We start from the raw sequence: 26,594 nt of genomic DNA, 5'->3' as shown, positions 1-26,594 counted from the left end.
TTAGCTGTGTAGCTGACTGACTGGTTCAGTAGCAGTACTTTAGCTGTGTAGCTGACTGACTGTTTCAGTAGCAGTACTTTAGCTGTGTAGCTGACTGACTGTTTCAGCAGCAATACTTTAGCTGTGTAGCTGACTGACTGGTTCAGTAGCAGTACTTTAGCTGTGTAGCGGACTGACTGGTTCAGTAGCAGTACTTTAGCTGTGTAGCTGACTGACTGGTTCAGTAGCAGTACTTTAGCTGTGTAGCGGACTGACTGGTTCAGTAGCAGTACTTTAGCTGTGTAGCTGACTGACTGGTTCAGTAGCAGTACTTTAGCTGTGTAGCTGACTGACTGTTTCAGTAGCAGTACTTTAGCTGTGTAGTTGACTGCAGGTACTCAATAAAGAATTAATGAAGATTAATAGACTGAACTCTGGTTTTACTATACCATTACACACACACACACACACACACACACACACACACACACACACACACACACACACACACACACACACACACACACACACACACACTGGCAGCAAGTAAGAAGTTTGTGCATGTTATCGTTATTCTACAACCTCACCCTTACCAGCTACAGTTTAAAGGACTTTTTAGTAAAATTTTAAGCACTAGTGTGTGAGAGAGGCCATAACAACATTCTGCTTAGAGGCAGGAATGTCCCAACACTTTGTATTAGTGTGTGTGTGTGTGTGTGTGTGTGTGTGTGTGTGTGTGTGTGTGTGTGTGTGTGTGTGTGTGTGTGTGTGTGTGTGTGTGTGTGTGTGTGTGTGAGAGAGCAGAGCTAATGTAATGATATAATGCAGGAGAATGTGTTGCACATTAGAGCTTCATGATGTGTGTGTAATGAGCCGTAGAATGGAAGAGTACTACCCTCCCTCTCTTCTCATCTGTCATTGCCTTTCTCTTTATCTCTCCCTCGCTCCCCCCTGTCTCCCCCTCTCTCTCCCTCTCTCCCTTTCTTCTGTCATCTGACTTTCTGTGTGGTGTTCATGTCAGTGGCAGGACGGGGGGGGAGAGAAGGAGAGAGAGTACACAGTACACAGAGATATAGGTGCATTTCCTGGCCTTGCATCAGCTCTGTGTGTTGTGTTCACGGCCTGGAGTGTCAGGCTGATGTCAGATCAGTTAGAGCCTCAGGCTGTGCCTGTCTGTCTGTCTGCTCTCAGGGCAGGGCTGGAGATACACGCTGACATGCCTTACATCGAGTTGACATCACATGACCACTGGAGACGAACAGCATGCCATGAACATACAGCAGGGTGACTTCCTGCTTACTTACATCAACAACAACAGAACCCAAATCTGCCAAGAGACTGACAGTATTGGTTCTTCCCAGTGTGGACAGGCAGATTTGGAATTGTGTTGTTGACATAGGCACTGAGTACAGGGTGTAACTTCCTTAAGCGTTTCTTGATCTAACCTGTCTCTCTCCCTCCTCTCCCGGCCCGGCCCTGTGGGAAGGTCTAATGTCTCTCTCCTCTCTCCTCCAGAGTGTCCCGGCCCGGCCCTGTGGGAAGGTCTAATGTCTCTCTCCTCTCTCCTCCAGAGTGTCCCGGCCCTGCCCTGTGGGAAGGTCTAACGTCTCTCTCCTCTCTCTCCTCCAGAGTGTCCCGGCCCGGCCCTGTGGGAAGGTCTAACGTCTCTCTCCTCTCTCTCCTCCAGAGTGTCCCGGCCCGGCCCTGTGGGAAGGTCTAATGTCTCTCTCCTCTCTCCTCCAGAGTGTCCCGGCCCGGCCCTGTGGGAAGGTCTAATGTCTCTCTCCTCTCTCTCCTCCAGAGTGTCCTGGCCCGGCCCTGTGGGAAGGTCTAATGTCTCTCTCCTCTCTCTCCTCCAGAGTGTCCCGGCCCGGCCCTGTGGGAAGGTCTAATGTCTCTCTCCTCTCTCTCCTCCAGAGTGTCCCGGCCCGGCCCTGTGGGAAGGTCTAATGTCTCTCTCCTCTCTCTCCTCCAGAGTGTCCCGGCCCGGCCCTGTGGGAAGGTCTAATGTCTCTCTCCACTCTCTCCTCCAGAGTGTCCCGGCCCTGTGGGAAGGTCTAATGTCTCTCTCCACTCTCTCCTCCAGAGTGTCCCGGCCCGGCCCTGTGGGAAGGTCTAATGTCTCTCTCCTCTCTCCTCCAGAGTGTCCCGGCCCTGTGGGAAGGTCTAACGTCTCTCTCCTCTCTCTCCTCCAGAGTGTCCCGGCCCGGCCCTGTGGGAAGGTCTAACGTCTCTCTCCTCTCTCCTCCAGAGTGTCCTGGCCCTGTGGGAAGGTCTAATGTCTCTCTCCTCTCTCTCCTCCAGAGTGTCCCGGCCCGGCCCTGTGGGAAGGTCTAACGTCTCTCTCCTCTCTCCTCCAGAGTGTCCCGGCCCTGTGGGAAGGTCTAACGTCTCTCTCCTCTCTCTCCTCCAGAGTGTCCCGGCCCGGCCCTGTGGGAAGGTCTAACGTCTCTCTCCTCTCTCCTCCAGAGTGTCCTGGCCCTGTGGGAAGGTCTAACGTCTCTCTCCTCTCTCTCCTCCAGAGTGTCCCGGCCCGGCCCTGTGGGAAGGTCTAATGTCTCTCTCCTCTCTCCTCCAGAGTGTCCCGGCCCTGTGGGAAGGTCTAATGTCTCTCTCCACTCTCTCCTCCAGAGTGTCCCGGCCCGGCCCTGTGGGAAGGTCTAATGTCTCTCTCCTCTCTCTCCTCCAGAGTGTCCCGGCCCGGCCCTGTGGGAAGGTCTAACGTCTCTCTCCTCTCTCCTCCAGAGTGTCCCGGCCCTGTGGGAAGGTCTAACGTCTCTCTCCTCTCTCCTCCAGAGTGTCCCGGCCCTGTGGGAAGGTCTAACGTCTCTCTCCTCTCTCCTCCAGAGTGTCCCGGCCCGGCCCTGTGGGAAGGTCTAACGTCTCTCTCCTCTCTCTCCTCCAGAGTGTCCCGGCCCGGCCTTGTGGGAAGGTCTAATGTCTCTCTCCTCTCTCCTCCAGAGTGTCCCGGCCCGGCCCTGTGGGAAGGTCTAATGTCTCTCTCCTCTCTCTCCTCCAGAGTGTCCCGGCCCGGCCCTGTGGGAAGGTCTAATGTCTCTCTCCTCTCTCTCCTCCAGAGTGTCCCGGCCCGGCCCTGTGGGAAGGTCTAATGTCTCTCTCCTCTCTCTCCTCCAGAGTGTCCCGGCCCGGCCCTGTGGGAAGGTCTAATGTCTCTCTCCTCTCTCTCCTCCAGAGTGTCCCGGCCCGGCCCTGTGGGAAGGTCTAATGTCTCTCTCCACTCTCTCCTCCAGAGTGTCCCGGCCCGGCCCTGTGGGAAGGTCTAATGTCTCTCTCCTCTCTCTCCTCCAGAGTGTCCCGGCCCGGCCCTGTGGGAAGGTCTAACGTCTCTCTCCTCTCTCTCCTCCAGAGTGTCCCGGCCCTGTGGGAAGGTCTAATGTCTCTCTCCACTCTCTCCTCCAGAGTGTCCCGGCCCGGCCCTGTGGGAAGGTCTAATGTCTCTCTCCACTCTCTCCTCCAGAGTGTCCCGGCCCTGTGGGAAGGTCTAACGTCTCTCTCCTCTCTCCTCCAGAGTGTCCCGGCCCTGTGGGAAGGTCTAACGTCTCTCTCCTCTCTCTCCTCCAGAGTGTCCCGGCCCGGCCCTGTGGGAAGGTCTAACGTCTCTCTCCTCTCTCCTCCAGAGTGTCCCGGCCCTGTGGGAAGGTCTAATGTCTCTCTCTCTCTCTCCTCCAGAGTGTCCCGGCCCGGCCCTGTGGGAAGGTCTAACGTCTCTCTCCTCTCTCCTCCAGAGTGTCCCGGCCCTGTGGGAAGGTCTAACGTCTCTCTCCTCTCTCTCCTCCAGAGTGTCCCGGCCCGGCCCTGTGGGAAGGTCTAACGTCTCTCTCCTCTCTCCTCCAGAGTGTCCTGGCCCTGTGGGAAGGTCTAATGTCTCTCTCCACTCTCTCCTCCAGAGTGTCCCGGCCCGGCCCTGTGGGAAGGTCTAATGTCTCTCTCCTCTCTCTCCTCCAGAGTGTCCCGGCCCGGCCCTGTGGGAAGGTCTAACGTCTCTCTCCTCTCTCCTCCAGAGTGTCCCGGCCCTGTGGGAAGGTCTAACGTCTCTCTCCTCTCTCCTCCAGAGTGTCCCGGCCCGGCCCTGTGGGAAGGTCTAATGTCTCTCTCCTCTCTCCTCCAGAGTGTCCCGGCCCTGTGGGAAGGTCTAACGTCTCTCTCCTCTCTCCTCCAGAGTGTCCCGGCCCGGCCCTGTGGGAAGGTCTAATGTCTCTCTCCTCTCTCTCCTCCAGAGTGTCCCGGCCCTGCCCTGTGGGAAGGTCTAATGTCTCTCTCCTCTCTCTCCTCCAGAGTGTCCCGGCCCTGCCCTGTGGGAAGGTCTAATGTCTCTCTCCTCTCTCTCCTCCAGAGTGTCCCGGCCCTGCCCTGTGGGAAGGTCTAATGTCTCTCTCCTCTCTCCTCCAGAGTGTCCCGGCCCTGTGGGAAGGTCTAACGTCTCTCTCCTCTCTCCTCCAGAGTGTCCCGGCCCGGCCCTGTGGGAAGGTCTAAGGTCTCTCTCCTCTCTCTCCTCCAGAGTGTCCCGGCCCTGCCCTGTGGGAAGGTCTAATGTCTCTCTCCTCTCTCTCCTCCAGAGTGTCCCGGCCCTGCCCTGTGGGAAGGTCTAATGTCTCTCTCCTCTCTCTCCTCCAGAGTGTCCCGGCCCTGCCCTGTGGGAAGGTCTAATGTCTCTCTCCTCTCTCTCCTCCAGAGTGTCCTGGCCCTGTGGGAAGGTCTAATGTCTCTCTCCTCTCTCCTCCAGAGTGTCCCGGCCCTGTGGGAAGGTCTAACGTCTCTCTCCTCTCTCTCCTCCAGAGTGTCCCGGCCCGGCCCTGTGGGAAGGTCTAATGTCTCTCTCCTCTCTCTCCTCCAGAGTGTCCCGGCCCTGTGGGAAGGTCTAATGTCTCTCTCCTCTCTCCTCCAGAGTGTCCCGGCCCTGTGGGAAGGTCTAATGTCTCTCTCCTCTCTCCTCCAGAGTGTCCCGGCCCTGTGGGAAGGTCTAACGTCTCTCTCCTCTCTCTCCTCCAGAGTGTCCCGGCCCGGCCCTGTGGGAAGGTCTAATGTCTCTCTCCTCTCTCTCCTCCAGAGTGTCCCGGCCCTGCCCTGTGGGAAGGTCTAATGTCTCTCTCCTCTCTCTCCTCCAGAGTGTCCCGGCCCGGCCCTGTGGGAAGGTCTAATGTCTCTCTCCTCTCTCCTCCAGAGTGTCCCGGCCCTGCCCTGTGGGAAGGTCTAATGTCTCTCTCCTCTCTCCTCCAGAGTGTCCCGGCCCGGCCCTGTGGGAAGGTCTAATGTCTCTCTCCTCTCTCTCCTCCAGAGTGTCCCGGCCCTGCCCTGTGGGAAGGTCTAATGTCTCTCTCCTCTCTCTCCTCCAGAGTGTCCCGGCCCTGCCCTGTGGGAAGGTCTAATGTCTCTCTCCTCTCTCTCCTCCAGAGTGTCCCGGCCCTGCCCTGTGGGAAGGTCTAATGTCTCTCTCCTCTCTCTCCTCCAGAGTGTCCCGGCCCGGCCCTGTGGGAAGGTCTAATGTCTCTCTCCTCTCTCCTCCAGAGTGTCCCGGCCCTGTGGGAAGGTCTAACGTCTCTCTCCTCTCTCTCCTCCAGAGTGTCCCGGCCCGGCCCTGTGGGAAGGTCTAATGTCTCTCTCCTCTCTCTCCTCCAGAGTGTCCCGGCCCGGCCCTGTGGGAAGGTCTAATGTCTCTCTCCTCTCTCTCCTCCAGAGTGTCCCGGCCCTGTGGGAAGGTCTAATGTCTCTCTCCTCTCTCTCCTCCAGAGTGTCCCGGCCCTGTGGGAAGGTCTAATGTCTCTCTCCTCTCTCTCCTCCAGAGTGTCCCGGCCCTGTGGGAAGGTCTAACGTCTCTCTCCTCTCTCTCCTCCAGAGTGTCCCGGCCCGGCCCTGTGGGAAGGTCTAATGTCTCTCTCCTCTCTCTCCTCCAGAGTGTCCCGGCCCTGCCCTGTGGGAAGGTCTAATGTCTCTCTCCTCTCTCTCCTCCAGAGTGTCCCGGCCCGGCCCTGTGGGAAGGTCTAATGTCTCTCTCCTCTCTCTCCTCCAGAGTGTCCCGGCCCGGCCCTGTGGGAAGGTCTAACGTCTCTCTCCTCTCTCTCCTCCAGAGTGTCCCGGCCCTGCCCTGTGGGAAGGTCTAATGTCTCTCTCCTCTCTCCTCCAGAGTGTCCTGGCCCTGTGGGAAGGTCTAATGTCTCTCTCCTCTCTCTCCTCCAGAGTGTCCTGGCCCTGTGGGAAGGTCTAATGTCTCTCTCCTCTCTCCTCCAGAGTGTCCCGGCCCTGCCCTGTGGGAAGGTCTAATGTCTCTCTCCTCTCTCTCCTCCAGAGTGTCCCGGCCCGGCCCTGTGGGAAGGTCTAACGTCTCTCTCCTCTCTCCTCCAGAGTGTCCTGGCCCTGTGGGAAGGTCTAATGTCTCTCTCCTCTCTCCTCCAGAGTGTCCCGGCCCGGCCCTGTGGGAAGGTCTAATGTCTCTCTCCTCTCTCTCCTCCAGAGTGTCCCGGCCCTGTGGGAAGGTCTAACGTCTCTCTCCTCTCTCTCCTCCAGAGTGTCCCGGCCCGGCCCTGTGGGAAGGTCTAACGTCTCTCTCCTCTCTCTCCTCCAGAGTGTCCCGGCCCTGTGGGAAGGTCTAATGTCTCTCTCCTCTCTCTCTCCTCCAGAGTGTCCCGGCCCTGTGGGAAGGTCTAATGTCTCTCTCCTCTCTCCTCCAGAGTGTCCCGGCCCTGTGGGAAGGTCTAACGTCTCTCTCCTCTCTCCTCCAGAGTGTCCCGGCCCTGTGGGAAGGTCTAATGTCTCTCTCCTCTCTCTCCTCCAGAGTGTCCCGGCCCGGCCCTGTGGGAAGGTCTAATGTCTCTCTCCTCTCTCTCCTCCAGAGTGTCCCGGCCCTGTGGGAAGGTCTAATGTCTCTCTCCTCTCTCTCCTCCAGAGTGTCCCGGCCCGGCCCTGTGGGAAGGTCTAATGTCTCTCTCCTCTCTCTCCTCCAGAGTGTCCCGGCCCTGCCCTGTGGGAAGGTCTAATGTCTCTCTCCTCTCTCTCCTCCAGAGTGTCCCGGCCCTGTGGGAAGGTCTAATGTCTCTCTCCTCTCTCTCCTCCAGAGTGTCCCGGCCCGGCCCTGTGGGAAGGTCTAATGTCTCTCTCCTCTCTCTCCTCCAGAGTGTCCCGGCCCTGCCCTGTGGGAAGGCTCTCTACTCCTATGAGGGGAAGGAACCCGGAGACCTGCAGTTCGCTAAAGGTGACATCATCATCCTGCGACGTAAAGTTGACGACAACTGGTACCATGGGGAGCTGAACGGTTGTCACGGTTTCCTTCCAGCTAGTTACATCGTGTTGTTACGGCCGCTGAGCCAAACTCCACCAACAGGGAAGGCCCTGTATGACTTTGAGGTCAAAGACAAAGACCAGGACAAAGACTGCCTGGCATTCTCGAAGGTACACACACATACACGCACGCTAAGTCGCTGTAATCCACTGTGTGTGCATCTATGATACCCCACTGAATGGTTTGTGTTTATCTACTCACTCTACCTTCTCCTCTGTCTGTCTTTCTACCTCTATCTGAATATAGTTATTCTCCTCGTGTGTGGGAGAGAGAGAGGAAGAGAGAGAGCAAAGACACTCTCTCTTTCTCTCTCTCCCCCCCTTTCCCCAGCACAGTGTTTGTGATAAACAGTGATTTGTATTCCCTCCGCTCCTCTCCTCTTTAAAGCTCATAATTTGTTCATGCTGTTACACACACTCATCTAGCTAAGGACACTGGAGAATGCAGCGTCTCTTGTTCTCTCTATCATTCTCTCTGTGTGTGTGTGTGTGTGTGTGTGTGTGTGTGTGTGTGTGTGTGTGTGTGTGTGTGTGTGTGTGTGTGTGTGTGTGTGTGTGTGTGTGTGTGTGTGTGTGTGTGTGTGTGTGTGTGTGTGTGTGTGTGTGTGTGTGTGTTCCCCTCAGCAGCACCTGGTCTGGGTTCACACACTCTCTCAGGATGGATCTGGGGAAAGTGGGCCAAGTCAAAGGACAGAGAGACACAGACACACACAGAATCACAGCTGCAGTTCCCTAGCTAAATGTCTGAATGGAAGGATGGGCTGAAATTCATTAGAAATGAGAGAGAGAGAGAGAGAGATTAATCGAATTCCTGTCTGTTTAATAGGATGAGGTTCTGACAGTGATCAGACGAGTGGATGACAACTGGGCAGAGGGCATGCTGGGAGATAAGATCGGGATCTTCCCCATCCTCTACGTAGAGGTAACAACACACTCACTCACACACTCACTCACACACACACACACACACACACACACACACACACACACACACACACACACACACACACACACACACACACACACACACACACACACACACACACATACACACACACACACAGGGGTCTTATTAGATAGAGATGCATCAATAATTAAGGGTCTTCCATCACTTTGACACGGCATGGAGTGTGTGTGTGTGGTTATCTCTGCACGAGGTGGTTTGGGGGGGGGCATAATTAGGGTGTCCCAGCTGGAGTGGAGCATTGAGGGAGGGAGGAGGGAGCTCTCTCTTCTCCTCTGCTATGCTATCCTCCTGTCTCCTCTCTTCTGGTGGTGTGGCTCTGCGCCATTAACCCTTCACACCCCTTTAATCACACTGCAGTTTGACTTAGGAGTGGGTGTGGGTGGAGAAGACACACTTGCCACAGTGTGTGTGTCTCGCTTGCCCTTTTCGCAGTGCAGATATCAGCTCATCAGCTGTAGTGTCAGACTCACCTAGAGGAGTACTTAATGCACCTCTCTCACACACACACACACACACACACACGCACACACACACACACGCACACGCACACGCACACGCACACACACACACACACACACACACAAGCACACACACAGTGAGCATAGCGCTACTCAAATGAAATATGACCACAGCAGAGAGAAAAAAAGCACAGGGTGGAGGATGGGTCTGCCTCAGGGAAGAGTAAACGCAGACACACACACACACACACACACACACACACACACACACACACACACACACACACACACGTAAAGACAGTGATAAGGGACACATTCAGGTGTATTGTGTATACTGTGGGAAAGTATGCATGAGATGGCGAGGCAAAACATCATATTTGGATGAAGTTATTCACTGTCTGTCTGTGTGTAGCTGACCTTCAGAAAGAGTGTGTGTGTGTGTGTGTGTCTATTGGTCCCCTGAGTGTGATGCCGTCAGTGCAGGATCAATCTATCAGGCTCATTTCCATATGGTCTGGCTCTGATTAGCATATCTATTAATATGGAAAACTGACATGTCACACACTGAGACAGATTCACTCCTACAGTCTATACACACACACACACACACAGAGAGAGGGAAACAGCGCAGGTGATATTGATGTAAATGAATGTAGCAGTAGCCTCCCCTGAGTTCAACATGGTGAAAAATACGATGGGGCCGGAGGGGAGGGTTGCCGTCTTATCGGCTCTTCAAATTTGAACCAACCGTATAGCTATTTTGTTTGTTTTTTTCGCGTTGTTCGTAACTTGTTTTGTACATAATGTTGCTGCTACCGTCTCTTATGACCGAAAAGAGCTTCTGGACATCAGAACTGCGATTGCTCACCTTGAACTGGACGAAGAATTCTTCTTCAATGAGTCGGAAGGGAGGGATATACTTCTACAGACACCCAACCAGGCCCAGATCCCTGTGATTCACTGGAGAAGGAAACTGAGATTTCATGGAAAAAGATCAGGGTGCCTTGCGAGGATCAGATGATGAGTGGCTAATCTGCCCTTGCCTTCTGTCCTGCTAGCTAATGTTCAATTGCTGGAAAATAAATGGGACGTACTGAAAGTACCACAACAGCTGGTGCACGATATCTAAGGAAGTCTCAAAGTTTTTTGCTCGTCTGAGATAGTGTGGTCTACAGCTTATCATGAGATACTCTAGAGAGTTTTCATCTGTATTTTTTTAAGCTGTCTACATACCACCACAGACCGATGCTGGCACTAAAACCTCACTCAATGACCTGTATACCGCCATAAGCAAACAGGAAAACGCTCATCCAGAGACCACCTTTACTCCACACACAGAGACGTGGACAAAGTTCTCCCTCGCCCTCCATTTGGCAAATTTGACCAGAATTCTATCCTCCTCATTCCTGCTTACAAGCAAAAATGAAAGCAGGAAGCACCAGTGATGCTAAACTACAGGACTGCTTTGCTAGCACAGACTGGAATATGTTCTGGGATTCTTCCGATGGCATTGAGGAGTACACCCCATCAGTCACTGGCTTTATCAATAAGTACATCGAGGACATCATCCCCACAGTGACTGTATGTACATACCCCAACCAGAAGCCATGGATTACTGGCAACTTTCGCACCGAGCTAAAGGGTAGCGCTGCCACTTTCAAGGAGCTGGACTCGAACCCGGAAGCTTATAGGAAATCCCGCTTTGCACTCCGACGAACTATCAAACAGACAAAGTGTCAATACAGGACTAAGATCGAATCGTACTACACCAGCTCTGACGCTCGTTGGATGTGGCAGGGCTTGCAAACTAGTACAGACTACAAAGGGAAGCACAGCCGAGAGCTGCCCAGTAACACGAGCCTACCAGATGTGCTAAATAACTTCTATGCTCGCTTTGAGGCAAATAACACTGAAACATGCATGAGAGCATCAGCTGTTCCAGACGACTATGTGATCACGCTCTCCGCATCAGATGTGAGTAAGACCTTCAAACAGGTAAACATTTAGGCCACAGGGCCAGACGGATTACCAGAACGTGTACTCCGAGCTTGCGCTGACCAACTGGCAAGTGTCTTCACTGACATTTTCAACCTCTCCCTGAGTGAGTCTGTAATACCAACATGTTTCAAGCAGACCACCATAGTCCCTGTGCCCAAGAACACTAAGGTGACCTGCCTAAATGACTACCGACCCGTAGAACTCATGTCTGCAGCCATGAAATGCTTTGAAAGGCTGGTCATGGCTCACATCAACACCATTATCCCAGAAACCCTAGACCCACTCCAATTTGCATACCGCACCAACAGATCCACAGATGATGCAATCTCTATTGCACTCCACACTGCCCTTTCACACCTGGACAAAAGGATCACCTATGTGAGAATGCTATTCATTGACTACAGCTCAGCCTTCAACACCATAGTGCCCACAACGCTCATCACTAAGCTAAGGACCCTGGGACTAACCACCTCCCTCTGCAACTAGATCCTGGACTTCCTGCCGGGCCGCCCAAAGGTGGTAAGGGTAGGTAACAACACATCCGTCACGCTGATCCTCAACACGGGGTCCCCTCAGGGGTAGGTGTTCAGTCCCCTCCTGTACTCCCTGTTCACTCATGACTGCACTGCCAGGCACGACTCCAACACCATCATTAAGTTTGCTGACGACACAACAATGGTAGGCCTGATCACCGACAACGATGAGACAGCCTATAGGGAGGAGGTCAGAGCCCTGACCGTGTTGTTTAAGGACAACAACCTCTCCCTCAACGTGATCAAGATGAAGGAGTTGATTTGTGGACTACAGGAAAAGGAGGACCGAGCACGGACCCATTCATCGACGGGGCTGCAGTGGAGCAGGTTGAGAGCTTCAAGTTCCTTGGCGTCCACATCACCAACAAACTAACATGGTCCAAGCACACCAAGACAGTCGTGAAGAGGGCACAACATAACCTATTCCCCCTCAGGAGACTGAAAAGATTTGGCATGGGTCCTCAGATCCTCAAAAGGTTTTACTGCTGCACCATTGAGAGCATCCTGACGGGTTGCATCACTGCCTGGTATGGCAACTGCTCAGCCTCCGACCGCATGGCACCACAGAGCGTAGTGCGTACGGCCCAGTACATCACCGGGGTCAAGCTTCCCACCATCCAGGACCTCTATACCAGGCGGTGTCAGAGGAAGGCCCTAAAGATTGTCAAAGACTCCAGCCACCCTAGTCATAGATTGTTCTCCCTGCTACTGCATGGCAAGCGGTACCGGAGCCATAAGACTCCTGAACAGCTAATCAAATGGCTACCCAGAATATTTTCATTGCCCCACCCCCACGCTGTTGCTACTCTCTGTTATTATCTATGCATAGCCACTTTAATAACTCTACCTACATGTACATAATTACCTCAATTACCTAGACACTGGTGCCCCCGCACAGTGACACATTGACTCTGTACCAGTACCCCTGTATATAGCCCCGCTATTGTTATATACTGCTGCTCTTTAATTATTTGTCATTCCTATCTCTTTCTTTTTTTTTTAGGTATATTCTTAAAACTGCATTGTTGGTTAAGGGCTTGTGAGTAAGCATTTACTGTAAGGTCTACTACACCTGTTCGGCGCATGTGTCAAATACAATTTGATTTGATAATGGCATGATGTCACATTGACATTGACCTTTGTGGTGCGTGTGTGTATATTTGTGGGTGTTTGTGTGTGTGTTTTTGGTTTTACTATCCTTGTGGGTACCAGAAGTCCTCACAAGGATAGTAAAACAAGGAACATTTGGACAAGAGGGGACATTTAACCGGTCCCCACAAGAAAAAAGGCTATTTTAGGGTTAGGTTTAGGGTTACAATTAGGTTTATTGTTACAATTAGGGCTAGGAGTTAGGGTTAGATTTAGGGTCAGGGCTTTAGGGTTAAGGTTAGAGTTAGGTGTTAGTGAAAATTGGATTGAATGGGATTAAGTTGTTTGATCCCCACAAGGATAGTAAAACAAACATGTCTTTGTGTGTGTGTGTGTGTGTGTGTGTGTGTGTGTGTGTGTGTGTGTGTGTGTGTGTGTGTGTGTGTGTGTGTGTGTGTGTGTGTGTGTGTGAACTGAGAGGACCTGTGAGACTGAGCATCCGTCTGTGAGGTAGAGTGAGTAGTATTGTTGCTGGGCAGATTCAGTGTGTATATTATCTGACTAGCAGGAACAGACTACAAGATCTACTATCATCCTCTCAGATATGAGCTGCATTACAAACATTGTTCTCTCCTCCTACTCTTTCACTGAGTACATAGATACTCCTAAGGGTGCGGCGTGTGGTTGTGTGTGTGTGTCTTTGTGTGTGTGTCTCTGCACGTGCGTGTGTGTGTGATCCTTTGCGGCTGGTTTGAAGTTCTGCCAACAAGAGAAGGCGGGCTCTGAGAGCCAGGAGATCTGAGATCCTCTCCTCCTCTCTCATCTCTCCTCTCTTCTCCTCTCCTCCTCTCTCCTTTCTTCTCCTCTCCTCCTCTCTCCTCTCTTCTCCTCTCCTCCTCTCTCCTTTCTTTTCCTCTCCTCCTCTCTTCTCCTCTCCTCCTCTCTCCTTTCTTCTCCTCTCCTCCTCTCTCCTCCTCTCTCCTCTCCTCCTCTCTCCTCTCTTCTCCTCTCCTCCTCTCTCCTCTCTTCTCCTCTCCTCCTCACTCTAGCTAAATGAAACAGCCAAACAGTTGATGGAGATTGACAAGCCGACACCCAATCCCGTCCCTGGCCCCAGCTCTGACCCGCCCCCCGGCCTCCCATTGGGTCCCTGCTCCTCTGGCCCCTCCCCTAACCCATCCTCTCCAGGAAGCAGCAATGGCGCCCTCCAGAGGCGAGGGGAGGAGAGGAGAGGAGGAGAGGAGAGGAGAGGAGGAGAGGGGAAGAAGAATGCAAAGAAGCGCCACTCGTTCACAGCTCTGAGTGTGACCCAGCGGACAGCACAGCTCAACAACAGACACAGTATGGAGATCTCCCACCCTGTACTCATCAGCTCCTCTGACCCCAGGGCTGCTGCACGGATACAGGACTCTCCCTCTGGTCCCTCTCCCTCCTCAGTAGGGGTTCTGGTTCCTCCCAGAGTGGCTTCAGTCACCTCAGAACTGCTGGCTCAAGCCAAGGTCCAACTACCACTCAACATGTAAGTACACACTCAAGAAACGTACAGTTTACTCATCACACAGGCATGGTTCACTACCTGGTAAATCTATAGGTAAATGAGTTGCCTGACAATGTTTGCTGTTTTCTCTGAGCTGCTGTCCTATCTATATGGTGATACAGAAACTGAGATGAATATAGAGATGCTGTCGCACCTAATTACATATTTCCCTGGGTGCAGGCAACACACACACACACACACACAGTATCCAGAGCAGGTTGTCCCGCTGATGAGGTCACACAATTCCATCTCCGACCTGGCAACCAGCCCTGTTGCTATGGGGAAAACGTCCCCCAGTTACCATAGTAACCCAGAGGCAGTGCATGGAGACCTTGTTTACTCTTCCTTCCTATTATTCTTCAGACATATATTCAGACATATACATTCATATATCAGACATATATTCAGCCATACAGTACCCTCCAACAGTATTTGGACAGTGAAGTCAACATTTTTCTTTGAGTTCTTTCCTCCAGCCATTTGGATTTGAGTTCATGAGACAATTGTACGGAACCTCGTTTTATGGGGGAGTATTTTATTACATAATTGTTTGACCATTTGAAAAGAATACCAGTCATTTTTTCATCCTGTTATCATGAATGATCTCTGTGTATCCCAGCTACCTGGCCCTGTATGCGTATAAGCCCCAGAAGGCAGATGAGTTGGAGCTGAGGAAAGGAGAGATGTACCGCGTCACAGAGAAGTGTCAGGACGGGTGGTTTAAAGGAACCTCTCTGCGCACCGCTGCTTCAGGTGTCTTCCCTGGAAACTACGTCACACCTGTGTCCAGGTGAGACACGCACGCACACACTTTCTCTCTCGCTTTCTCAGAAAAATACTCTCTCTCTTTCTCCTTTCACACACACCATCTCTCACACCCCCTTTAAAATGCATAGCTCTGTGACAGGCAGTCGATAACCAGCTATAGTGATGATAGTATCCTAGAGCTGATGTCAATGGTATCATGGTCACTATTCTTACAGGACTCACTGGAACCATTCAGGCTCTGCTCTTCTCTCTCTCTCGCTCTCTCTCTCTCTCTCTCTCTCTCTCGATCTCTCTCTCTCTCTCTCTCTCTTTCTCTCTCGATCTCTCTCGATCTCTTTCTCTCTCTCTCTCTCTCTCTCTCTCTCTCTCTCTCTCTCTCTCTCTCTCGCTCTCTCTCTGTGCAGAGCTCCGTTTGCGGTGGGTGGTTCGCGCAACTCCTGTCTCTCAGGGCAGGTGGGAGGGGCGGGACAGGGGAGTAAGGCAGCCTCCCCCTCCTCCTCTCGTCCCTCACCTCCCCCTTCCTCCCCCCAGTCTGCCGCTGCTCAGCTGAAGAACTGCCTTCGCTCTGGACAACAAACAGTTAACCAGGCCCGCTCTGCCATGCAACTGGGTGAGTACACGCAAAAGTTTGAGCACACCTACTCATTCAAGGGTTTTTCTTTATTTTTACTATTTTCTACATTGTAGAATAATAGTGAAGACTTCAAAACTATGAAATAACACATATGGAATCGTGTAGTAAACAAAAAAGTGTTAAAATCAAAATCAAATCAAAATCTATTTTATATTTGAGATTCTTCAAAGTAGCCACCCTTTGGCTTGATGACAGCTTTGCACACTCTTGGCATTCTCTCAACCAGCTTCATGAGGAGGTCACCTGAAATGCATTTCAATTAACAGGTGTGCCTTGTTAAAAGTTAATTTGTGGAATTTCTTTCCTTCTTATTGCGTTTGAGCCAATCAGTTGTGTTGTGACAAGGTAGTGGTGGTATGCAGAAGATGGTGTCACACGCTGATCTGTGACACTATCATCTGTCCTTGTGATTGTCTCCACCATCCTCCAGGTTTCGCCCATCTTCCTCATTATCCCCTGTGTATTTATACCTGTGTTCTCTGTTTGTCTATTGCCATTTCGTCTTGTTTGTCAAGTCAACCAGCATTTTTGTTATCAGCTCCTGCTTTTCCCAGTCTCTCTTTTTCTCGCCCTCCTGGTTTTTGATCCTTGCCTACCTGACTCTGAGCTCGCCTGCCTGACCACTCTGCCTGCCCCTGATCCTGAGCCTGCCTGTCTATTGCCTGCCCCTGTTGGAATATTAAACCATTGTCAACTCGATGTGTCTGCATCTGGGTCTTACCTTGATTCCTGATAGATAGCCCTATTTGGTAAAAGTCCATATTATGGCAAGAACAGCTCAAATAAGCAAAGAGAAACAACAGTCCATCATTACTTTAAGACATTAAGGCAATTTAAGACTTTAAGACAATCCGGAAAGTTTAATGAACTTTGAAAGTTTCTTTAAGTGCAGTCGCAAAAACCATGAAGCTCTATGATGAAACTGGCTCTCATGAGGACCGCCAGAGGAAAGGAAGACCCAGAGTTACCTCTGCTGCAGAGGATAAGTTCATTAAAGTTACCTGCCTCAGAAATTGCAGCCCAAATAAATCCTTCACAGAGTTAAAGTAACTGACACATCTCAACAATAACTGTTCAGAGGACACTGCTTGAATCAGGCCTTCATGGTCGAATTGCTGCAAAGAAACCACTACTAAAGGACACCATTAGGAAGAAGAGACTTGCTTGGGCCAAGAAACACTAGCAATGGACATTAAACTGGTGGAAATCTGTCCTTTGATCTGATGAGTCCAAATGTAAGATTTTTGGTTCCAACCGCTGTGTCTTTGTGAGACACAGAGTAGGTGAACAGATTATCTCCGCATGTGTGGTTCCCACCGTGAAGCATGGAGGAGAACGTGTCATGGTGCGGGAGTGCTTTGCTGGTGACACTGTCTGTGATTTATTTAGAATTCAAGGCACACTTAACCAGCATGGCTACCATTGCATTCTGCAGTGATAAGCCTTCCCATCTGGTTTGTGCTTAGTGGGACTATCATTTGGGACTATCATTTGTTCACCTGGAAAAGCATTCCAGGTGAAGCTGGTTGAGAGAATTCCAAGATTGTGCAAAGCTGTCATGAAGGCAAGACTGGGTACTTTGAAGAATCTCAAATATAAAATATATGATAAAATATAGTAACTTTTTTATATTTTTGGTTACTACATGATTCCATATGTTATTTCATAGTTTTGAAGTCTTCACTATTATTTTACAATGTAGAAAATAGTAAAAATAAAGAAAAACCCTTGAATGAGTAGGTGTGTCCAAACTTTTGACTGGTGCTGTACATACACTCGCACACACAAAGATGATTCAGGTTCTAGTGCTGTACATTTTATCTCTCTCTCTTACATCTGGCCTCTCTCTCCCTCCTTGGCTCTCTCCCTCCTTCCCTCTCTCCGTCACGGAGAACATGATGGTATTTAAAGTTTCTCCTGGGAGCCTTATGAGTGCACAGTGTGGAATCGCTTCCCAGAAACACACACACACACACACACACACACACACACACACACACACACACACACACACACACACACACACACACACACACACACACACACACACACACACACACACACACACACACACACACACACACACTTCTTCCTCAGTGACATCACTGCTGTTGTTTAGTGGAGGCGTAATAATAAAGCACAGAACTCAATCTCTCCCCACCTCCTCTCTCTCTTTCTCTTTTTCTTTCTCACTCACACAAATCAACACATCTGGTATCCATTACAAAAGAAAGTATCGCCATAGGTAGGCTATGTGAGTTCAAACTGCCAGCTCTGATGACAGCAGGAACAGGATGCAGGTGGTGTCTAGTAACAGTAAGATGCTGTGTAATACTATATAAGAGTGTGTTATAGTATGTAATGTGTTTGTTCAGTCCACAGCCCGCCCGCCAGCAGCCCAGAGCGTCCCACAGCGGCCATCTCTCCTCTCCGACATCAGAACTCCTCCCCCTCGCGCTGCGCTGGCCAATCGGCTCGCCCAATGTCCATGGTGTCCCCTGGCCCTTCCCCCCTCTCCTCCCCTGCCTCACGCCCCCTCTCCTGCCTCTCCTCCCCTCTCCTTCCCCGTTCCTCTCCCCTCTCCTGCCTTACCCCTCCCAACGCCAGTGCTGCCCTGCTCAATGGAGAATCAACCAATCCCTTCCAGCCACCCTCACCTGGCCCCTCCCACAGCAACGCCCAGGGGGCAGTCCCCCCAAAACCAGAGAAGGTGAGTCATCTAGCTGTCTCTCTTTTTCTGTCCTCTCATCTCTTCTCTCTCTCCTTGCTCCATGCTCACAACAGAGTCTGGCTCCCACATCACACTGCTTTAAAATCTTTCAACATGATGCTATAGTCAGGATATAGACAGGGATTATTAAAGGAATAGCTAGGGGAAAAGGTGTTGGGGGGGAAGTTGCTTGCACCTGGACATGGTGCAGAATCGTCCAACGACAAACAGACAGACTACCCGTGTAACAGGGCTGTCTCTGTGTTGCTCTCTTCATCTTGATGTGTATATTAAAGCTGATTCCACGGTGACAGTGATGGATGGTCGGGATGTCTGTGAGAGAGGAGCCTATCTGGCTTCACAGACACAAGATGAGACAGTTTGTGGTGATAAGATTTAATGTGAAGCTGGGCAGAGACTAAGACAAATAGACTAGGGAACGACCACGATAAACATTCTTTGGCTATGAGCTGTGATGGATCATCTATAGTATGAATTAGTCTCATAGCATTAAGCCTCCTATCTTTCCTAACCATTTTATTTCCCACATGCATTGGCTTATTATGCGTTGGAGTTGCCTGATTGAGCTGTGTGTGTCAGGGAGTTTGAGATTTGTGGTGTGCGCACGCGTGTCTTCGCGCGTGTGTGTGTTATGAGTCCTGCTGTGCCGTCACAGACGCCTCCATACTCATTATGCGCTGATAATTGGCTCACCCATCACCTCTAACACGCACACAGGCACATGATTACACACACACACACACACACACACACACACACACACACACACACACACACACACACACACACACACACACACACACACACAAAAACACACACACACACACCCTCAGTAAGTTCCACCTCACATACATCGAGACTAAACTATCTGTTCTCTGTATATGTGCTGCTCTCTGGTGGCGAGTCAGAGAACTACACTCAGATACTGTACTGGCAAACAGGAGGTGTCATTATTACATCAGGTAGATAGCAGTTAACTGTCTCTGAGACCAGGAGTGATACTGTCAGACAAAGAGAACAGATAGTCTGTAGATGAGTGAAAAGAACACGTCGTTTTACCATCCCCTTCTCTTCTCCGTCTCGTTCGCTCTGTCCGCAGAAAGAGAAGAAAGGAGGTCTGCTAAAGCTTCTCTCGGGAGCCGCGGCCAAGAAGAAGTCATCGCGCTCTCCCCCGTCCTCACCCCCGACCCTCCCCCTGTCGGGTGCCGTCCTCCCACATCACACCCGCTCTGGCTCCTGTCCAATGGAAGCTCAGGGGCGTGCCGGGTCTTGTCCAATTGAGAGTGAGATGGTGGGGGCCATGGGGTTAGAGCCTCTGCACAGGAAGTCAGGATCCCTCGACCTCAACTTCCCCCGGTCGGCCCCGACGCCCCGCACCGGAAACGCACTGCTGGCCCTCCGGCCTGAACCCAAACCCCTGTCCAGAGAGAGGTATACGTATACAGTATTGTGGTTACACACACTCTCATACACACACCCTGTCCAGAGAGAGGTATACATATTTTAGTATTGAGTAGTATTTATTAGGATCCCCATACATCATAAATAACACAATACATCATTACTCTGTTAAATGTATAAAATCCACAATAGCACAGCATTACAATGTGTGTGTGTGTGTAGAGTGCGTGTGTTAGAGTGTGTGTATGTGTGTTTGTCAAAAAATCGAATATAATTGTATTTGTCACATGCTTCGTAAACAACAGGTGTAGACTAACAGTGAAATGCTTACTTACAGGCCCTTCCCAACAATGCAGAGAGAAAAATATAGAAATAATAGAAAAATAATAACACGAGGAATAAATACACAATGAGTCATGATAACGTGTCTATATACCGGGTACCAGTACTGAGTCCATGTTCAGGGGTACTAGGTAATGAGGTAGATGTACATATAGGTAGGGATAAAGTGACAGGCAACAGGATAGATAATAAACAGTAGCAGCAGTGTATGTGATGAGTCAAAAGAGATTAGTGCAAAAAGGGTCAATGAAGATAGTCTGGGTAGCTATTGGTTAACTATTTAACTAACTATGCTGAACAAAAATATAAACGCAACATGCAACAATTTCAAAAATGTTACTGAGTTACAGTTCATATAAGGAAATCAGTCAATTGAAATAAATCCATTAGGCCCTAATCTATGGATTTCACATGACTGGGTATACAGATATGCATCTGTTGTTCACAGATACCTTTTATAAAAAAGGTAAGGGCGTGGATCAGAAAACCAGTCAGCATCTGGTGTGACCACCATTTGCCTCATATCTCCTTCACATAGAGTTGATCAGGCTGTTGATTGTGGCCTGTGGAATGTTGTCCCACTCCTCTTCAATGGCTGTGCGAAGTTGCTGGATATTGGCGGGAACTGGAACACGCTGTCGTACACGTCAATCCAGAGCATCCCAAATATGCTCAATGAGTGACATGTCTGGTGAGTATGCAGGCCATGGAAGAACTGGGACATTTTCAGCTACCAGGAATTGTGTACAGATCCTTGCGACATGGGGCCGTGCATTATCATGCTGAAACATGAGGTGATGGCGGCGGATGAATGGCACGACAATGGGCCTCAGGATTTCGTGATATCTCTGAGAATTCAAATTGCCATCGATAAAATGCAATTGTGTTTGTTGTCCGTAGCTTATGCCTGCCCATAACATAACCCCATGAGGCACTCTGTTCACAACGTTGACATCAGAAAACCACTCGCCCACACAAAGTCCTACACTCTGTCTGCCATCTGCCCGGTACTGTTGAAACCGGGATTCATCCGTGAAGAGCACACTTCTCCAGGGTGCCAGTGGCCATCAAAGGTGAGTATTTGCCCACTGAAGTCAGTTACGACGGCGAACTGTAGTCAGGTCAAGACCCTGGTGAAGACGATGCGCATGCAGATGAGCTTCCCTGAGACGGTTCCTGACAGTTTATGCAGAAATTCTTTGGTTGTGCAAATCCACAGTTTCATCAGCTGTCCGGGTGGCTGGTCTCAGATGATCCCGCAGGTGACGAAGCCGGATGTGGAGGTCCTGGGCTGGCGTGGTTACACATGGTCTGTGGTTGTGAGGCCAGTTGGACGTACTGCCATATTCTCAAAACGTTCTCTGGTGGACGTTCCTGCAATCAGCACGCCAATTGCATCTGTGGCATTGTGCTGTATGACAAACTGCACATTTTAGAGTGGCCTTTTTTTGTCCACAGCACAAGGTTCACCTGTGTAATGATCATGCTGTTTAATCAGCTTCTTGATATGCCACACCTGTCAGGTGGATGTATTATCTTGGCAAAGGAGAAATGCTCACTAAGAGGGATGTAAACAAATTTGGGCACAAAATTTGACAGAAATAAGCTTTTTGTGCGTGTGGAAAATCTCTGGGATCTTGTCAAGGCTGTGGGTAACAGGTGAAAGGAGTCAGGCGCAGGAGAGCTGAGATGCGTGGACAAGGTATTTAATTCAAGAAAACACCAGTATAAACACAATACTAATGGTGCTGGAAAAATACCGGTACCACGAAATAAATGGGCGTAATAACAAAACCCGGTAACAATATACCAGCTGTCAGATACAGCCTTACAATAAAACAAACACGCACACAAACATGGGGGAAACCAGAGGGTTAAATAATGAACATGTAATGGGGGAATTGAAACCAGGTGTGTAAAAAACAAAGACAAAACAAATGGAAAATGAAAAGTGGATCAGTGATGGCTAGAAGGCGGGTGACGTCGACCGCCGAACGCTGCTCGAACAAGGAGAGGGACCGGCGGAAGTCGTGACAGGTCTTTTATTTCAGCTCATGAAACACAAACTTTACATGCTATGTTGTGTTTACATGTTGTGTTTATATTTTTGTTCAGTGTATTTAGCAGTCATATAGCTTGGGGGTAATTATAATAATTAGCTGGGTGCTTGCATTTGTCCGATTTCATACATGTACTATAGAGTGCATTTGGAAAGTATTCAAATTTCCAAATTTTTGTTAGGTTACAGACTTATTCGAAAATGGATTACATTGTTTTTTTTTTAAATCTACATACACTACCCCAGAATGACAAAGCAGACAGGTTTTTAAAAATGTTTGCAAATTTATCAAATAAAAAATAAGTAAATATTACATTTACATAAATATTCAGATCCTTTACTCAGTACTTTGTTGAAGCACCTTTGGCAGCAATTACAGCCTCAAGTCTTCTTGGGTATGACACTTCAAGCTTGGTACACCTGTATTTGGGGAGTTTCTCCCATTCTTCTCTACAGATCCTCTCAAGCTCTGTCAGGTTGGATGGGAAGCGTCACTGCACAGCTATTTTCAGGTCTCTCCAGAGATGTTCAATCGGGTTCAAGTCCAGGCTCTTGCTGGGCCACTCAAGGACATTCAGAGACTTGTCCCGAAGGCACTCCACCGTTTCCTTGTTGTGTGCTTAGGGTCAATGTCCTGTTGGAAGGTGAACCTTCGACTCAGTCTGAGGTCCTGAGCACTCTTGAGCAGGTTTTCATCAAGGATCCTGACTTGTCTCCCTGTCCCTGCTGCTGAAAAACATCCCCACAGCATGATGCTGCCACCACCATGCTTCACTGTAGGGATGGTTCCAGGTTTCCTCCAGATGTGACACTTGGCATTCAGGCCAAAGAGTTCTATCTTGGTTTCATCAGACCAGAGAATCTTGTTTCTCATGGTCTGAGAGTCCTTTAGGTGCTTTTTGGCAAACTCCAAGCGGGCTGTCATGTGCCTTTTACTGAGGAGTAGCTTCCATCTGTTTTCACTTTGTCATTATGGGGTATTGTGTGTAGATTGATGAGGAAAACAATTAATTTAATCAATTTTAGAATAAGGCTGTAAAGTAACAAAATGTGGAAAGGGTCTGAATACTTTCCAAATGCACTATATATATATTATGTGAATTGGAAATTAGTTTTTTGCATATCCCACTCTCCCGAGACACCCTCAGAGAGTGGGGTCGCAGCCAGGGATCAGCCATTATTGATGGCGACCCTGGATCAATTTTGGTTAAGTGCCTTGCTCAAGGGCACATTGACAGATTTCTCACCTAGTTGTCTTGGGGATTTGAACCAGCAACCTTTAAGTTACTGGCCCAATGCTCTTAACTGCTAGACTACCTTCCACCCTAGAAGCTGTTCAGGGTCCTGTTGGTTCAAGACTTGGTGCATCGGTACCGCTTGCCGTGCAGTAGCAGAGCGAACAGTCTATGACGGGTGACTGGAGTCTTTGAAAATTTTTAGGGCCTTCCTCTGACACCGCCTGGTGTAGAGGTCCTGGATGGCAGGGAGCTCGGCCCCAGTGATGTACTGGGCCGTACTCACTACTCTCTGTAGCGCCTTGCGGTCTGATGCCAAACAGTTGCCATACCAAGCGGTGATGCAGCCAGTCAAGATGCTCTCCAATGGTGCAGCTGTAGAAATTTTTGAGGATCTGAGGGCCATGAATGTTTTCAGCCTGCTGAGGGGGAAGAGGCATTGTCGTGCCCTCTTCACAACTGTGTGTGGACATCAAGGAACTTGAAGCTCTCAACCTGTTGCACAACAGCCCTATCTATGTCAATGGGGGCCTGTTCGGCCCTCCTTTTCCTATAGTCCACAATCAGCTCCTTTGTCTTGCTCACATTGAGAGAGAGGTGGTTGTCCTGTCACCACACTGCCAGGTCTCTGACCTCCTCCCTATAGGTTGTCTCATCGTTGTCGGTGATCAGGCCTACCACTGTGGTGTCGTCAGCAAACTTAATGATGGTGTTGGAGTCGTGCTTGGCCACGCAGTCGTGGGTGAACACGGAGTACAGGAGGGGACTAAGCACGCACCCCTGAGGGGCCCCTGTGTTGAGGATCAGCGTGGCAGATGTGTTGTTGCCTACCCTTACCACCTGGGGACAGCCCATTAGGAAGTCCAGGATCCAGTTGCAGAGGCAGGTGTTTAGTCCCAGGGTCCTTAGCTTAGTGATGAGCTTTGTGGGCACTGTGGTGTTGATCGCTGAGCTGTAGTCAATGAACAGCATTATTCACATAGGTGTTCCTTTTGTCCAGGTGGGAAAGGGCAGTGTGGAGTACGATTGAGATTGCGTCATCTGTGGATCTGTTGGGGTGGTAAGCGATTTGGAGTGGGTCTAGGCTTCCTGGCATTAGAGTGTTGATGTGAGCCATGACCACCCTCTTCATAGCACTTCATGGCTACCAATGTGAGGTCTACGGGGCGGTAATTATTTAGGCAGGTTACCTTCACTTTCTTGGGCACAGGGACTATGGTGATCTGTTTTAAACATGTAGGTATTACAGACTCGGCCAGGGAGAGGTTGAACATGTCAGTGAAGACACTTGCCAGGTGGTCCGCACATGCTTTGAGTACACGTCCTGGTAATCCTTCTGGCCCTGTGGCTTTGTGAATGTTGACCTGTTTAAAGTTCTTGCTCACATCAGCTATGGAGAGCGTGAGCACACGGTCGTCCGGAACAGCTGGTGCTCTCATGCATGCTTCACTGTTGCTTGCCTCGAAGCGAGCATAAAAAGCATTTAGCTTGTCTGGTGGGCTTGTGTCACTGGGCATCCCTTTGTAGTCTGTAATAGTTTTCAAGCCCTGCCACATCCGACGAGCATCAGAGCCGGTGTAGTAGGATTCAATCTTAGTCCTGTATTGACACTTTGCCTGTTTGTTGGTTTGTTTGAGGACATTGCAGGATTTCTTATAAGCGTCCGGATTAGTGTCCCTGTCCTTGAAAGCGGCAGCTCTAGCCTTTAGCTCGGTGCGGATGTTGCCTGTAATCCGGAGATTTGCCAAATGGAGGGAGAGGGAGAGCTTTGTATACATCTCTGTGTGTGGAGTAAAGGTGATCTAGAGTTTTTTTCCCTCTGGTGTCACATGTGATATGTTGGTAGTAGTTTGCCTGCATTAAAGTCCTCGGCCACTAGGAGCACCGCTTCTGGATGAGCATTTTCTTGTTTGCTTATGGCCTTTTACAGCTCGTTGAGTTTGGTCTTAGTGCCAGCATCGGTTTGTGGTGGTAAATAGATGGCTACGAATAATATAGATGAGAACTCTCTTGGTAGATGGTGTGGTCTACAGCTTATCATGTAGTATTCAACCTCAGGCGAGCAATACCTCGAGACTTCTTTAATATTAGACATCGCGTACCAGCAGTTATTGGCAAATAGGCACACACCCCCGCCCCTCGTCTTACCAGGCGTAGCTGCTCTGTCCTGCCGAAACACGTCGAAGCTAGCCAACTCTATATTATCCGTGTCGTCGTTCAGTCTCTGTGAAACATAAGATATTAGAGTTTTTAATGTCCCGTTGGTAGGATAGTCTCAATCATAGATCGTCCTGTTTGTTTTCCAATGTTTGCACGTTAGCCAATAATACAGAGGGTAATGGTGGTTTACCTACTCGTCGGCAAATTCATACAAGGCACCCTGCCCTCCTCCCCCTTTTTCTCTTTCTTTTCTTCACGCTTATGACGGGATTTGGGCCTTGTCTCAACAAAGCAGTTCAACCTTCGTGTCGGACTCATTAAAGAAAAAATCTTCATCCAGTTCGAGGTGAGTAATCGCTGTTCTGATGTCCAGATGTTATTTTCGGTCATAAGAGACGGTAGCAGCAACACTATGTACAATATTAGTTACAAACAATGCGAGAAAAAAAACTAACAAAATAGCAAAGTTGGATTGGAGCCCGTAAAACAGCAGCCATCCCCTCTGGCGCCATTAGAATCTCAATAAACTTATTCATGAAGCCAGTGATTGAGGTAGTAAACTCCTCAATGCCATCGGATTAATCCCGTAACATATTCCAGTCTGCTAGTGAAACAGTCCTATAGCTTAGCATCCGTGTCATCGGACTACTTATGGTATCTAATATAATAATAATATATGTGTCACGCCCTGACCTGAGAGAGAGGGGTTTGTTTCTCTATGTGGTTAGGTCAGGGTGTGGGGTGGGCATTCTATGTTTTGTATTTCTTTGTGTTGGGCCGAGTATGGTTCCTAACCAGATGCAGCTGTCTATCGTTGTCTCTGATTAGGAACCATACTTAGGCAGCCTTTTTTCCACCTGTGTTTGTGGGATCTTGTTTTTGTATTGCTGTGAGTAGCCTGCAAAACTTTTCGTTCGTTGTGTTGTTTATTGTTTTCGTTTTTGCTGGTTCACCGTTAAATAAAATATGATGAACCGAACACACGCTGCGCCTTGGTCTACCTTTAACGACGGACGTTACAATATGCCATTTAGCAGACACTTTTATCCAAAGCGACTTACAGTCATGCATATATTTTACTCATGGGTCGTCCTGGGAATCAACCCCATATCCTGGCACTGCACGCACCATTCTCTACCACCTGAGGACCACTTCCGTATTGAGCATGTCACTGGTACTTCCTTATTGAGTTTTTGCTTGTAAGCAGGAATAAGGAGGATTGAGTTATGGTCAGATTTGCCAAATGGAGGGCGAGGCGGAACTTTTTATTGCATATTTGTATCAAGTAAAGGTGAGCTAGAGTTTCTTCGCCTCTAGTTGCACAGGTGACATGCTGGTAGAAATTAGGTTAAACAGATTTCAGTTTTTCTGCGTTAAATTCACCGGCCACGAAGAGCTGCCTCTGGGTGA

At 49.8% G+C, this 26,594-nt stretch overlaps 1 protein-coding gene across 1 annotated transcript in view; it reads left to right on the top strand.

Moving 5' to 3' along the window:
* LOC106586407 (E3 ubiquitin-protein ligase SH3RF3) overlaps window positions 1–26,594 on the top strand; it is a 75,771-nt gene that overhangs the window by 48,005 nt on the left and 1,172 nt on the right. The window contains exons 2-8 of the mRNA XM_045707732.1: window positions 7,108–7,383; window positions 8,099–8,194; window positions 13,367–13,836; window positions 14,474–14,644; window positions 15,027–15,232; window positions 17,632–17,966; window positions 19,087–19,418. Coding sequence (XP_045563688.1) covers window positions 7,108–7,383; window positions 8,099–8,194; window positions 13,367–13,836; window positions 14,474–14,644; window positions 15,027–15,232; window positions 17,632–17,966; window positions 19,087–19,418 — 1,886 coding nt within the window. The remainder of the gene's footprint in view (window positions 1–7,107; window positions 7,384–8,098; window positions 8,195–13,366; window positions 13,837–14,473; window positions 14,645–15,026; window positions 15,233–17,631; window positions 17,967–19,086; window positions 19,419–26,594) is intronic.

Source organism: Salmo salar, chromosome ssa25 (genome assembly GCF_905237065.1).
Source record: "Salmo salar chromosome ssa25, Ssal_v3.1, whole genome shotgun sequence".
Classification (NCBI taxonomy): Eukaryota; Metazoa; Chordata; class Actinopteri; order Salmoniformes; family Salmonidae; genus Salmo; species Salmo salar.
Note: the sequence above shows the minus strand (reverse complement) of the source record. Positions and strands in the feature narration are given on the sequence as shown.